Source organism: Hemitrygon akajei, chromosome 6, assembly GCF_048418815.1.
Source record: "Hemitrygon akajei chromosome 6, sHemAka1.3, whole genome shotgun sequence".
In the NCBI taxonomy this organism is placed as follows: domain Eukaryota; kingdom Metazoa; phylum Chordata; class Chondrichthyes; order Myliobatiformes; family Dasyatidae; genus Hemitrygon; species Hemitrygon akajei.
This window is the reverse complement of record NC_133129.1, coordinates 40,675,479-40,691,580: the sequence shown is the minus strand read 5'-3', so window position 1 is coordinate 40,691,580 and position 16,102 is coordinate 40,675,479. Positions and strand designations below refer to the sequence as shown.

The 16,102-nt window shown below is 42.1% G+C and overlaps 1 protein-coding gene across 1 annotated transcript in view; it reads right to left on the bottom strand.

Annotated features, from left to right (window-relative positions):
- Window positions 1-16,102, bottom strand: part of serinc5 (serine incorporator 5) — an 88,981-nt gene that overhangs the window by 19,049 nt on the left and 53,830 nt on the right. The window contains exons 5-6 of the mRNA XM_073048206.1: window positions 4,349-4,442; window positions 1,807-2,018 (exon numbers count right to left, since the gene is read on the bottom strand). Coding sequence (XP_072904307.1) covers window positions 1,807-2,018; window positions 4,349-4,442 — 306 coding nt within the window. The remainder of the gene's footprint in view (window positions 1-1,806; window positions 2,019-4,348; window positions 4,443-16,102) is intronic.

Sequence of the window (16,102 nt, the reverse complement as noted above, 5' to 3'; positions counted from 1 at the left end):
TTCCTTTATTTTCATGTTACCTGGTTCCATTTTTCAAGAAATGCTCAGAATTGTCACCAAATGCTTAGCTATTGGATAACCATATTATCTTCCACAATACCCAAGAACAGTTCATCTTCACCTCCTAAACATTTCTTTGAGAATGGTGAAGCACTGTGGACTGAATCATGAACAAATTTGCCACTACACAATGTACCGGTAATTAGCCTTGCAATTTGACAGCGATGAAGGAAAGGATTTTTTGTTTAAATTTAGGGGGAGGAGTAGACAACTTGCAGAGCAATTGGGAAACACCCAGGGAACGGACCAACAAAACACAAAAAAAAAAGAGGCATACACCAGACATCCAGTGAAAGGCGAGGTCAACTTCTGTAAGAGCAGCCGGACTGGTTTAACTTGTCCTCTACAATAAGCCATCTGGCCCACTTCCATCTCCTCTAAATGCAGCCCATTGACAATAATGACAAGTGCTGTTATCAGATATCACGACAGCTGAAATAGCAAAGCCCGGCTGAAATGGGAGATGGCAAAGTACAGAAAGAAAAGAAAATCTGCCTGCCAATATTACTGATGATATATACAGGATAGCGGAAAAGTTACAAGTTAAATCAATAAAGTGAAAAGAAGAAAGGAAAGATCAAGAACAAACAAAAGCAAAATAAGTGGAGAGAGAAAGAACCCAGCCAGAATGTGTTTGATTTAATACTTGCTTTTGGTACGGGGACAAATTAAAACACAATATTAACATGTTAAACTATAGAAAGTTTAGAACAACTATTTACTAATGAGAAACAGTATGAAAATATATTTTATGCATACTTAGAAACTTAACAATTTTCAGCGGTTAAAAGCAAGTCAGTCACACATCAGTCCTGACAAGTTCAGGGCATTTTTGCAGCAGAGGTTAAATAGCCCCCCCCCCCCCCCCAAATTCCTGCTGGTTTTACTAAAAAAGAATCCCATTCCCTGTTTCCAGTTTGCATCAGTTATCTGTCCTGTACCCACCGAATTTCTTTCTGAATATAATTCAATCATCTGTTTTCGTCACCCTTTCAGGTTGTGTATTCCAAACCACAATCTCATGTCAACTTTAGATCTTTTAGTAATCACCTTAAATCAGGCTCTTGATTCTTTGGCCAATGGAGCAATTTTCCCACTTCCTTTTTCGTAAAAATCTTATGATTTAGAGCTTTTCTATTAAACCATATCTCGATTACACACTGCTTTAAAGAACACAAACTCTACAAAAATTAAAAATAAATTCCCTTCCCCTCACCTTGTATTCCCCAACTCTGGCCTCTCACCTTTTCTCACCTGCCTATCTCCTCCCTCTGGGTTGCTTTCTGCCATGGCCTACTCCCCTCTCCTATCAGATTCCTTCTTCTCCAGCCATTTATCTGTCCCACCTACTTAGCCTCATCTACCACCTTCTGGCTCTCCTCCTTCCCCTCTCCCTTTCTTTATTCTGGCATCTTCCCCCTTCCTTTTCAGTCCTGATAAAAGGCTCAACCCGAAATGTCGACTGTTTATTCATTTCCACAGATGCTGCCTGACCCGTTGAGTTCCTCCAGCATTTTTTGTGTGTCACTTTAGATTTCCAGCATCTGCAGATTTTCTCCTGTTTGTGTCCTGTCAATCCAGTCTGCCCTAATAACTGAAACCCTTCATTCCTGTGAGGGTATTTTATGCCCTCCAAGAATTTCCTCATGCAGATCAGTTAATAACACAGATGGACATTTAAAAAAAATCACAAGAAGAAATGCTAGTTTCAAACATTGGAGTCAAGATTTTCAGTAACAAACTCACATTTCTGAACACAGGGTGTGATTGCTACCATGGAGACAATGAAGCAGAGACCAGCGTTGACACCCAGTAGTATCTTGTTTAACTTGCATCCGTCAGGGTGGGTATAAAAGATCACCATTAGGACAACAGCAAATATGGCGACCAAGTACAGAATGAATGTAACCAGGGCCAACGCAACGTACCAGCATTTGTTTTGTGCAGTTCCAGCCCACCTATTATCAGACAAAAACAGGACACATGGTCAGTGGTCTTTTTAATAGTACACAAGATGACAATGCTCATACATTACACCACACAAGGGTGCCAAGTTTTGCTGTGTTTCCAAGCATAGGACATTCACTTGGTTGGTAGCTTTAGTTACACATGGTACTACAGTCGGCCCTCCTTATCCGTGGGGGATTGGTTCCGACACCCCCCCACGGATACCAAAAATCACGGATGCTCAAGTCCCTTATTTAACCTGAATCAGTGCGGTGGTCTTTAGGACCCAGCAGAACCCTGGACTTTATTTAACATGTTCAGAGCGGTCGGCATTAGGACCTGGCGTAGCTCTGAATCCGCGGTGTTTCTGTTCACGAAAATAATCACAATCGCAATTGAAAATAAGGTGGAAGTAATAAAGTGATCGGAAAGAGATGAAACTCCATCGATCATTGGAAAAGCATTAGGCTACAGTCGGTCAACGATCAGAACAATTTTAATGGAGCATGTGAAAGGCTCTGCCCCGATGAAAGCTATGATTATTACTAAGCAATGCTGTGGTTTAATTATTGAAATACATATATTTCTTAAGTGTTTTATATGCATAGAAAGGTAAAATATGTACTATATACTAAGAAAAACATTTGACTAACTGACGCTAAATAATACCAGATGTACCTGTTCCAACTTCAAATCCGACTTAAAGATGGACTCAGGAATGGAACTCATTCATAACCCGGGGACTGCCTGTACTTTTAAGTCATTTCTAGATTACTTATAATACATAATACAATGTAAATGCTATGTGAATAGTTGTTATACTGTATTGTTTAGGTAATGACAAGAAAAAAATAGTCTGTACATGCACAAACAACGAGTGCTGGAGAGAGAACTTCCGGGTTTTCCCAATCCGCGGTTGGTTGAATCCATGCGTGCAGAATCCACGGATAAGGAGGGCCGACTGTATTCCCATTTTCAAAATGCCACATCCGTACCGGCCTGAAACTTTTAACACAATCATAGCTCCATATAACAGAATGGAAAGTGTCCTCAGTGCAAAGCACTTGGCTGTTCTGGGACTGGTTGCAATGGGCAGCATATCTGCCACAAGCTGGTCAACAACAATAAAGCCAAGGTGGTAGACAAGGCTGGTAGCCACGTCACCAAACAGTACATCACATTATAGGCTTTTTGGCCCACAATGCTGTGCTGACCTTTTAACCTACTTTATATGACCATAAGATACAGCATAGGAACAGAATTAGGCCATTTTGGCCCATCTAGTCTGCTCTGCCATTTCAACATGGCTGATCCTATTTTCCTCTCAGCTCCAGTCTCCTGCCTTCTCCCTGTATCCGTTTATGCCCTGACAAATCAATAATTTATCAACCTCTGCTTTGAATATACATAAATACTTGACCTCCACAGCTGCCTATGGCAATGAATTCCACACATTCACCACTCCCTGGCTAAAGAAATTCCTCCTCATCTCGGTTCTAAAAGGATGCTCCTCTATTCTGAGGCTGTGTCCTCTGGTCTTAAGCTCTCCCACCATAGGAAACATCCTCTCCACATCCACTCTATCAAGACCTTTCATCAAACAATAGGTTTCAATTAGGTTATCCAACTCTTCTATCTAACATTGCATATACTGGATAAATTCCTCCATCGATAACTTTATAGTACTGTAATACTATTGGTAGTGTTCTAATTTATTCTGTATTTCATTTAAATACATAATTTGTTACTCAGTTTGACTTTTTTAAAAAACATACCTTTTTAAACTATTTTCATGAAACCCTGGACAATTGGGGCAATCACTTTATTGGGCCAAAATGTACAAGTCCCGATATATCCCAATTAACTGGAATCCACCGTACCTGTCCCCAGCTGACTGAGAATCTCCCAACATTTTGCTGGCCATGCTGAGTAGTCCAACCATTTTTATTCTCTCCATTTCAAAATACACAGTACCATGGAGTGGCTGAACAGTCACTCCAGGGGGAGTTCAATTCTGAGTCACAGACTTCCACATCGTTCAGTTTGACCAGCATGTGGCTCAACCCAAAGGCCTAATATTTCCTTCCCTGAAGGAAATTACTGAACCAGATGGGGTTTCGCAACAATCCAGTAGTGATGGAGTCTATTAAGAAAAGTGATCACAATGTTAAGCTTTTATATCAAGTCCAAGAGTGACAAAGACTTCAGTTTCATATTGGATTAGGTTTAAAAAAAAAACACTAGTTACAGAAGTTAGAAAGGTAATTTGGGAAAATGAACTGGGAAGTTAGATTATGTTTGTCATTCAGAGAATCACGGTTTCTAAGAACTTAGAACTCACCAAGTCTTGTTCCATTTATGTGCAAACTCCACCAGCAGTATGAGCTGAATTAAGATGAAGAGGAAGGCTCCAGCAGCAGCAATGTACAACCAAGCTGTGCCCAACAAAGCAAAGCAAACTATTAGCATGCACAACAACCAGCCAGCCCCGGCAAAATACTGAAGCTTTTTTTGCTTCAGAAGTATAGCATTCAATTCATCAGTGTTTGGTTTAGCAAATAGTTAAAACACAGTGTGGCCTGGAATTTCCCTCATCAGGCCTTTGCAGTTAAGTGCCAGATAGACTCAATTGTGCAACCTTCGCCCATTTATTCTGCAAATATTTGGTTGTGGAACCCAGTAACATTACAGCAAACAAGTGTTTTTATTAACAAATCAGATTGAGCAGCTAGAGGATAAACTGAGGCACTTAAAGAGAAATAATACAACAAAGTGACAGTAAAGTTAAAAATTTACTTGATCTTGATTTTTCTTACAAAATATCAATGGTATAACTGAAATAATGCTCACACTATTCTTAGTTAATCTCAACATCAAACACATTGATTGACAATAATTAGAATAACAATTTAAACAGTATTTATGTTGTAATGACAATACTTATGTAGCTGTTATGAATTAACACATTTGACATTCTAGGGACAGTAACATGAAGACTTCTGAAGATACTATGCAATCCCTAAGGAATCACGCTCACTCTTGAACCGATGCTACCTTTCAATCCATCGCACAAGTATATGGTTAGGAGAGATTGAGAGAGCTGTGGGCAGACAAGTCCACTGGGCAACACAGTCAGAATGATTGAGTTGAACTAGAATGCCAGTTTCCATGTTAAGTGCCTGCATCATTTTCTCATTTTTGCTTTCTGCCGCAATAGGTCTACAGTGGGCGTAATCTCACAGCTATCTGCTCTTATTTGGAGCACCTAGCTCCAATGCCATTTTTAAGTTTGCTGACAACACTGCTGCTGTTGGCCGAATCAGAGGTGGCGATGAATCAGCATACACAGAAGGGAGATTGAAAATCTGGCTGAGTGGTGCCACAACAGCAAGACCAAGGAGATGATTACTGACTTCAGGGGGAGCAAACTAGAGGTCCATGAGCCAGTCCTCATCGGGGGAAATCAGAGGTGGAGAGGGTCGGCAACTTTAAATTCCTCTATTATTATTATTATTATTATTTCAGAGGACCTGTCCTGCGTGCAAGTGCAAATATGAAGGCAGTGCCTCTACTTTGTTAGAAAAGTCAGCATGTCATCTAAAACTCTGACAAACTTCTATAGATGTGAGGTGGAGAGTATATTGAGTGCTTGCTTCATAGCCCGGTGTGGAAACACCAATGCCCCTGAATGGAAAATCCAACAAAAAGTACTGGAAATGGCCGAGCCCATCAGGGGTAAAGCCCTCCCACCGCTGAGCATACCCCCATGGAGCGCTGTTGCAGGAAAGCGGCATCCATCATCAATGACCCCCACTAGCCAAGCCTTGCTCTCTTCTCACTGCTGCCATCCAGTTGGTGGTTCAGGAGCCTTGGGTCTCATACCACCAGGACAGGGACAGTTAGTACCCCTCAACCAACAGGCTCCTGGACCAGAGAGGATAACTTCATTTGCCCCAGCACTGAACTGTTCTCACAACCCGAGAACTCGCTTTCAATGACTCTATCATGTTCTTGATTTTTATTGCTAATTTATTATGATTATTTATTTTATCTTTTGTATTTGCACAGTCTGTTGTCTTTTGCACATTGGTTGTTTGTCTGCCCCTGTTGGGTGCGGCCTTTCATTGGACTTACTCAGCGTACATGCAAGAAAACCAATCTCAGGATTGTGTAAAGTGTACTTAGATAATAAACTGACTTTGAACAATCTGCTGTTTAATCGATTACAGCTCAGTGTTCAGAACTATCATCTCCTCAGTATTAATCACCAATCTCATAAACGTGGGCCTCTGCATCACCCTTTGCATCTGGAGCCTTGACTTCCTTATCAGAAGATCACAGTCAGTGCAGAATGATAACAGCATTTCCTTGATAACAATCAGCACTGGCACACCACAAGCAGGCATGCTTAGCCTACTGCCCTACCCTCGCTACACTCACAACTCTGTGGCTGGGCACAGCTCACACAACATTTAGAAATTTGCAGATGACACCACTGCTGTTGGTAACATCTCAGAAGGCAATGAAGTGGTAGATAGTGTCGCAACAACCTCACACTTCAACCTCAGCAAGACCAAGGAGCTGACTGTGGACTGCAAGATGGGAGAACACACACCAGTCCTCATTGAGGGGTCAGCACTGGAAAGGGTGAACACCTTCAAATTCCTGGGTTTCAACATCTTAGTTAATCATTCTGGGTCAACACATTCACCCAATCCCGAACAAAGCATGCAAGCAGCTCTACTTCATTAGCTTGATAAAATTTGGTAATGTCAAAGCCTGGCAAATTTCGACATATGCACAGTGCAGAAGAGCATTCTGGCTGGTTGCATCACAGCCAGGATTGCACGACAGGCTGCAGAGGGTTGTAGACTCAGCCAATCCCATCACCGGCACAATCCTCTGACCATTAAGGACTACTTCAAAAGATGATGCCTCAATGAGGAAGTATACATCAAGGACACTCACCCTCTGGGACATGCCCTCGTCCTGCTATTAACAACAGGGAGGTGGTACAGGAGCCTGAAGATACACTCAATGATTCAGGAACAGCTTCCCCTCCATAATCATCAGATTTTTGAAATGTCTATCAACACCACCTCATTATTCCTTTACTTGCATTATTTAGTAATTTATAGTAATTTTGTCCTTGTAGCATACCAGTTGCCACAAAACAAATTTCATGTCCCAAGATAATAAACGCAATTCTGATTTTATTTCAGATTTCCAGTCTCTGCTCTATTTCGTTTTACAGCAGCGAATGGTCACCACCTACAAAATTACTTTTTGAATTACTGCTGAAGATGCCACGTAATCAAGGTACTCCCATAGGAATCTTGGACTGAACATACCATGTCCAATGACCCAGGAGCACACGTATATTAGTGTTTAAGGGGATGCTGCATGTCTGAGAGAAGAGCAAACACGAGGAAATCTGCAGATGCTGGAAATTCAAACAACAAAACACACAAAATACTGGTGGAACACAGCAGGCCAGGCAGCATCTATAGGGAGAAGCACTGTCGACGTTTGACCCTTCGTCAGGACTACTAGTCGTCCTGACGAAGGGTCTCAGCCCGAAACATCGACAGCGCTTCTCCCTATAGATGCTGCCTGGCCTGCTGTGTTCCACCAGCACTTTGTGTGTGTTGTTGTCTGAGAGAAGTTTTGGTTGGAGAACCTGCTGCTCTCATAATTCAGCTTTAGTATGTATAGTTGCAGAAATATTAGCAAGTTTGTTGCTGGGCATTTTGTAGATTTTGCATACTGTAGCTGCACTTTTAATATTGATATGGGAAATGATTGGTGTGCAAATCAGGCCTACAGGCAAATACTTGCCTTGTGTGGAGCATCATTTGAGATGCACTCATCCAGGCAAATGGACAGTATCCCATAAGGCAGAGAAACAGAATTGGGCCATTTAACCCATAGGGTCTGCTCCACATTCAATCATTGCTGATTTATTATCCTTCTTAATCTTATTCTCCTGCCTTCTCCCCGTAACCTTTGACACCCTTACTAATCAAGAACCTATCAACCTTCAACTAAATAAACCCAATGACTTGACGTCCACAGCTGTCAATGGCAATGAACTTCATAGATCCATCACCCTCCAGCTCAAGGATAATATGACACACGATTCCATCCCATCACACGACTTGTGCTTTGCAGACGTAGCAAAGATTTTGTGGGCATGAGGATACCCTGGCCTCTGACCTGCTCTTCTCAACATTTATATATTTCTGGTCAAAACTACACTGTAATTATCTTCTGCCAGCACACATTGAAAAATGCTGAGGTCAGGTCTGCATTTGCAAAGTGGGTGTAAATGATCCACTGCACTGGCCGAGAATAACTATGACCAATCCTTCCAAATCACATTTAAACCTGCCATTTATTTCAATGCAGATTGAAAAGATGTGTGCATAGAAATTGGGAATCATGGTCACTGGCCTTACATTGCAACAGGGGCCTACATTCTAAAGGCAAATCTGCTGGCTGTGGTGCATTTTGAAACAAAATGTTCCATATAAAACAAGCCACTCCATTATATCATGTTACATACATTATATAACAGTATTAATTACGGGAATTGATGCACCATCAATAACTCTCTCTGAGACGTGAAGGCGAGATATCAGCTTTTATTGACTGGAAGAAAGAACAAGCAGTAGTTGACCACCATACTACATCCTGGAGACTGAGGGCCGGGCTCAGGCCTCAATCGCCTTTATACCGGGGTCCGTGGGAGAAGCCACGGTCAGTGGGAGGGGCCACAGGAGCAGTCAGCGGGGGGGGTGTCCAGACAGGTATATGTAGTTCACCACAGGAATATTAAGTTTGAGGTTGAAAGTGACCTATTTATTTCACGAATGCAAGTGAAAGAAGGAGCACCTCATTATCTGTTTTTCTTTTAAGAATGGGGAAGGAGCTCATTCAAATCTATGGTGGCTCTAATTACAGATTCAAATCTATAATCCCACTCCACACTTATTTCACTGTGAGCTATTTTGTCACATGTCCACCAACAGTCCCCATTATCCTACCAGATACCACAGTACTTAAGTTACCTAACAGCCCTCTTTGTGTTGAGGGAAGAAACTGGAGCCCTGAATTTCCCATGTGGTCACAGGGAGACTGTGCCAACTCCATACAGACTGCACCCAATCTCAGGATCAAAGCAAGGGCCTTGAAATTGTGCAATAGCAGCTCTAACTGCTCCTGAATATAAATGCTAAATAAACTCATTCAACTAGTCCCCCAAAATCTTTTTCCTCAACCTGACAAAATAGATGTCAATGTGACCAGCAGGAATGTTTCACTATACTGATGTCAAAGCCCAAATTTTTCTGTTCAGGTCTCTGGAAAGGGGCTTCAACCTGTCAATTTCTTACTTGGGAGTCAATGTCTTTTTCCTCTCTGGCTTTTAAGCAGGGGTAGGGAGCAAAGGCATTGAGAGACTGAAAGATGTTGCCAGGACTTGAGGAACTGAGTTATAGGGGAAGGTTGAGTATGTTAGGACTTATTCCTTGAAGCGTAGGAGAATGAGTGGAGATCTTACAGATGCTTACAAAATTATAGGTGGTGTAAGTGCAAGCAAGCTTTTTCCACTGAGGTTTGGTGAGATTAGAACAGGGTTATAGATTTGGGGGTGAAAGATGAAATATTTAGGAGAACCACAGGGGGATTTTCTTCACTTAAGAGGGTGGTGCAAATGTGGAATAAACTTCCTGTAGAGGTGTGAATGCAGAACTTAAGAAAAGCTTGGATAGGTACATGGATGAGAAAGGTATGGAGGGCCACTTGAGTGCAGAGAGATCGGACTCAGCAAAAACTAAACAGGCCAGCACACACTGAGTGGAAGATTGAAATGACTAATCAGTGAAAATGCAATAGTGTCATAAGGGATCAATGCTAAGCAACAAAATTAAAAAATACACTGATCAAGTTAAAAGAAAACATTTTGTAACTATCAAGCTCACACTCAAAACTGTATTTGCAGGGAAGTTTGCAGTGAAGCCACCTGTGACAAGATTAGCACAACAGGCTAAGACGGACCTTTCGCTTTAGGATCTTGTTCTAATGAACCTAGGTAGACCTGAGCTACTGATCGACAATTCCCCCTTTGCTTAATGTAAAGCAAAATATAGGACTACAAATTTTGATAATCTGTGCACATGGAATAATCTTCCTTAAATATAATAGCCATTCCAAAAAAAAACATTTTGAAACACAGCTTTCCCTCAAATCCGATCAGACTAGCATTTTGTATGGTTGAGAATTACTGCTATTTTTGTAAGCAATGATTTAGAAACGTGCAGAGTAGACTCACTGGGACATTACCTGATAAGAGGGGTGAGGGAAACGGGGGGAGTGGTTTAGTCGAGAAATTGGATAGATAGGCTGATTTTGTGTTGCCTGCAGTGAAAGAAGATGAGGTGATTGAAGATTGGTAGAGATATACAGAATTATAAGAGGCAAGGACAGGGCAGGATAAGAGCATAAGACACAGGAGCAGAATTAGACCATTCAGCCCTTCGCCTCTGTTGTGCCATTCCATCATGACTGATCCCGAATCCCACTCAACCCCATACACCTACCTTCTCGCCATATGCCCCGACTGATCAGCAAACAATCAATTTCTGCCTTAAATATACTCACAGACTTGGTCTCCACCACAGTTCGTGGCAGAGCATTCCATAGATTCACTACTCTCTGGCTTTAAAAAAAAAATTCCTCTTTACCTCTGTTCTAAAAGGCCACCCCTCTATTTTGAGGCTGTGCCTTCTAGTTCTGGATACCCCCACAAGAGGAAACTTCCTCTCCACATCCACCCTATCTAGTCCTTTCAAGATTTGGTGGGTTTCAATGAGATCCTCCCCTCATTCTTCTAAATTCCAGTGCATACAGGACCAAAGCTGCCAAACTCTCCTCATAAGTTAACCCATTCATTCCTGGAATCATCCTCATGAACCTCCTCTGGCCTCTCTCCAATGACAACACATCCCTTCTGAGATATGGGGCCCAAAACTGTTGACAATACTCCAAGTGCAACCTGACTAGTGTCTTATAAAGGCTCAGCATTATCTCCTTGTTTTTATATTCTATTCCCCTTGAAATAAATGGCAATTGCCTTTTTTACCACAGACTCAACCTGTAAATTAACCTTCTGGGAGTCCTGCACGAGGACTCCCAATTCCCTCTGCACCTCTGATGTTTGAGCCTTCTCCCCATTTAGATAATAGTCCACACTATTATGTCATACATTTCCCAACACTGTATTCCATCTGCCACGTTTTTGCCCATTCTTCCAATTTGTCCAAGTCCTGCTGTGATACCTACCTCTCCATGTGCCTCAGGATCAACAACAATGGTTTAAGGTGAAATTGAGGAGGATTAAAAGTGGACCTTTTAAAGAAAAGCTTTATTAGAAAAAAGTTGTTAAAATCCAGAACTTGCTATCAGAGAAGGTGGTGGAATCTAGCACAATGACCATGTGGGAGACTTTGAAACAGGCACCTGAGTAAGTAAGGCGAAGGAGGAAAAAGACTCACTGCAGTTAAATGAAATTAATGCACATGGGTGAAAGGTTGGCATGGCCACAACAGGCATCTGGACCAATTTCTATGCTGTACAACTATGATTTTAGCATGAAGTCAAAGTAAAACTCACGGACTGCAGGGAAATGTTAACTCATTAAAATTCACAGTTAACCAGCATCTATACTGTATATTGATGGATCTGAATAAGATTCTCATTGTTTTCAGTTTTTTTTTTAAATAACACAGTCACATGAAAGAGACAAAGCACTTTCTATCCTTCAGAATCAATGAACTTAAGTCACCAGCACAGCTGACAGAGAATAAGGCACCAAGAGACTCTTGTAATAGGTGGATGCAGCCCAAGAGACTAACTCTAGTGCTTTGTTGGTCCAAATGTTTTTTTATTCATTCAGAAAAATAAACCCCATTATTATTCCAGAAGACTTGAATCATTGCTAGTCTATATACCACAATCACAATTCAACCAGTGGAAAAAAACCAGCTCAATAATCCAAATTCCCTACTGGTAAGAGGAATCTTTTGTGGTTGGGTTGCACAGCAATTCAGTTCTTAACTTTAACGTGTTCCCTTACAGGGACTTGTAGCTTACCACAAAGACCATATAGGAGCAGAATTAGGCTATTTGGCCCATCGAGTCTGCTCCGCCATTTCCTCTCAGCCCCAATCTCCTGCCTTATCCTCATATCCCTCCATGCCTTGACCAATCAAGATTCTATCAATCATTACCTTAAATATACATAAAGACTTGGCCTCCATAGTTGCCTCTGGCAACCAATTCTATAGATTCACCACTCTCATGGTAAAAAAATTCCTCCTCATCTCCATTCCAAAAGAATGCCCCTCTATTCTGAAGCTGTGTCCTCTGGTCTTAGATTCTCCCACCATAGGAAACATTCTCTCCACATCCACTCTATCAAGGCCTTTCACCAATCGGTTGATTTCAATGAGAACACCCCTCTTTCTTCTGAATTCCAGGCCCAGAGCCATCAATCACTCTTCATATAACCCTGATTTTCGTGAACCTCCTTTGAACACTCTCCAGTTTCAGTACATCCTTTCAAAGAGAAGGGGCCCAAAACTGCTCACAATACTCCATGAGGCCTCAGCAGTGCTTTATAGAGTCTTAACATTACATCCTTGCTTTTATATTCTAGTCCTCTTGAAACAAGTGTTAACATCGCATTTGCCTTCATCACAGACTCAACCTGCAAATTAACCTTTGGGGACTCCTGCACAAGGACTCCTCAATCCCTTTTCACCTCAGCTTTTTGTATTTTATCTCCATTCAGAAAATAGTCAACCCTTTCATTTCTTCCACCAAAGTGCATGACTAAACACTTTGTGACACTATTCCATCTACCACTTCTTTGCCTATTCTCCTAATCTGTCCAAGTCCTTCTGCAGCCTCTCTACTTCCTCAAAACTCTCTGGCCCTCCACCTACCTTCATATCATTTGCAAACCTTGCAACGAAGCAATCAATTCTATCATCCAAATCATCGACAAAGACGTAAAATCAACGTAAAAAGAATCTGTCCCAACACAGAGCCCTGTGGAACACCACTAGTCACTAGCAGCCAACCAGAAAAGGCTCCCTTTATTCCCACTCTTTGCCTCCCCAATCAGCCACTGCTTTATCCATGCTATAATCCTTCCTGTAATACCATAGGCTCATAGTTTGTTAAATCGCCTCATGTGTGGCACCTTATCAAAAGCCTTCTGAAAATCCAAGTACACATCAACCAATTCTCCTCTGTCTCTTCTGCTTGTTGTTTCTTCAAAGAATTGCAACAGATCTGTCAAGCAAGATTTTCTCTTGCAGAAACCATGCTACAGTTCATTTTATCATGTGCCTCTAAGTACCTTGAGACCTCATCCTTAATAATCGATTCCCACATCTTCCCAGTCCTTCCCAGTTTTCTTTTCCAATCAATTCTGGTCAACTCCTCTCAGATGCCTCTGTAATTCCCTTTACTCCACTGTAATACTGATACATCTGGCTTCTTCTCAAATTTCAGGGTGAATTCAATCATACTATGATCACTGGCCCCTAATGTTCCTTTAGCTTGAGCTCTCTTAATCAATTCCGGTTCATTGCACAACACCCAATCCAGAATAGCTGAACCCTTAGTGGGCTCAACTACTAGCTGCTCTAAAAAGCCATCTTGTAGTCATTCTAGAAATTACCCCTCTTGGAATCCAGCACCAACCTGGTTTTCCCAATCTACCTGCATATTGAAATCCCCCATGACTATTGTAACATTGCCCTTTTGGCAAGCATTTTCTATCTCCCTTTGTAATTTGTAGACCACATCCTCATTACTGTTTAGAGGTCTGTATATAACTCCCATCAGGATCTTTTTACTCTTGCAGTTTCTTAGCTCTATCCACAATCATTCAACACCTTCTGGCCCTATGACACCTCTTTCTAATGATTTGATTTCATATTTTTTTTTTAAACCAACAGCGCCACACCACCCCCTCTGCCTTCCTGCCTGTCCCTTCGATACAAAATGTATCCTTGGACATTAAGCTCGCAGCTATAATCTTCTTCCAGCCATGATTCAATGCTGCCTACAATGTCATTCATGCCACTCTGTAACTGTGCTACAAGTCCATCCACCTTATTCCGCATAATGCGCACATTGAAATATAACCCTCCAGTCCTGTATTCACCCTTTGATTTTTATCTGCCTTATGTTGCAACTCCTTCAGCTGACTGCAATTTTGCCTTATGAACAGCCTCTCCTCGCTACACATAGCCTTGGCGTGTAAACCAGCTACCTCACCTTCAGCCCCATCACTCTGGTTCCCATCCCCCTGACAAATTAGTTTAAACCCTCCTGAACAACTCTAGCCAACCTATCCACAAGGATATTGGACCCCCTCAGGTTCAGGTGTATCTCACCTTTCTGTACAGGTCGTACCTTCCCCAGAAGAGACCCCAATGATCTACAAACCTGAACCCCTGCCCCCTGCACCACCTCCGCAGCCATGCATTCGCCTGCCAAATCGTCCTATTCTTACCTTCACTGGCACGTGGCACAGGCAGCAATCTGGCAGTTACTACTCTGGACATCCTGTTTCTTAGCTTTCGATCTAGCTCTTCAGGACTTCTTCACCTGGTCGACTTATGTCATTGATGCCAATATGTATCAAGACTTCAGGCTGCTCACCCTCATCCATGAGAATGCCATAGGCCCAGTCTGAAACATCCCTGATCCTGGCACCTGGGAGGTAACATACCATCCGGGTATCTCTATTGCACCCACAGAACCTAGTCTTTGTTCCTCTGAATACGGAATCTCCTATCAATGCTACAGACCCCTTCTCCTCTTTGCCAAACTCAGTGCCAGAGATCTGGTCACTGTGGTTCCGATTGGTAGGTCGTCCCCCTTAGTAGTGTCTGAAGTTGAATACTTATTGAGGGGAACGCCCTCAGGTGCACTCTCCTCCGTGCATTTCCCCTCCTTCTCCTGATAGTCACCCAGTTACCCATCTCCTGCAATCCACCAGGGGTGACTACCTCCCTGCAGCTCCTGTTTATTGCCTCCTCATTCTCCCTCATGAGCCAACAGTCATCAAGATGCAGCCCCAGTTCCTTAATGTTCTCTCAGGAGCTGCAACTTGGTGCAGATGTGTTTATCTGGGAGACTGGCGGTCTCCCAGCCTTCCCACACCCCACAAATTACAAAACACTGCCCCAGAACCATTCTCACTAATCTACTATGCCCTAACTGACGGGGAATGAACAAATAAGAACAGAGAGCAACTTACAAGATCCTTAACCTCTCCCAGGCCTGATCTCATCGAAAGCCTGCTGAGCCAAAGCCACTCTAAAGAATGGCCACTCCGCTTGCACCTGCGCTCTTTTTATTGGCCCTGCTTTAATGAATCCCTCTTGCTGATTGGTCACTCCTCAGCTCACAGAAACTTCCAAGCAGCTCTGCCTTCAAAATATCAATCATCGTTCTGATTGAAAGCTAGCTCTTTTTACCCACTTCTTGACGTCAACTATCCAACTCGGAGAGAACTGCTGTGAAGATCTGCTTAGTAAATCTTTAACGCGGACTTAATTGTAAGGTAGTTATTTTTATGCACAGCTTCCTGCTGTCTGGTTGCTCAACTCAGAAACTGCAGCAAAGTTCGGTCTTTAAAATTAGTCCAGTAGGTTAACATTATTCTTCAACTACAGTTCCTGCATAATATTTAACCTTTTATTATCCACATGCACTGAACTGGAATGTGATCTGTACATTTTCCTTCACTGTGGCCACCTAGGTTTCCTCTGGCTGCTCTGGTCTCTTCCCACATTTAAAAGATGAGCAAGTTCAAATGTAAACTTGCCTCTAAATTATCACGCGTATGTAGGTTAGTGATAGAATCTGATGGGAATTTAGGGAAAATATCAGAATCAAGTTTATTATCACCGGCATGTGACGTGAAATTAGTTAACCTAGCAGCAGCAGTTCAATGCAATACATAATCTTGCAGAGAAAAAAAAATAAACAAATCAATTACAGTATACATATT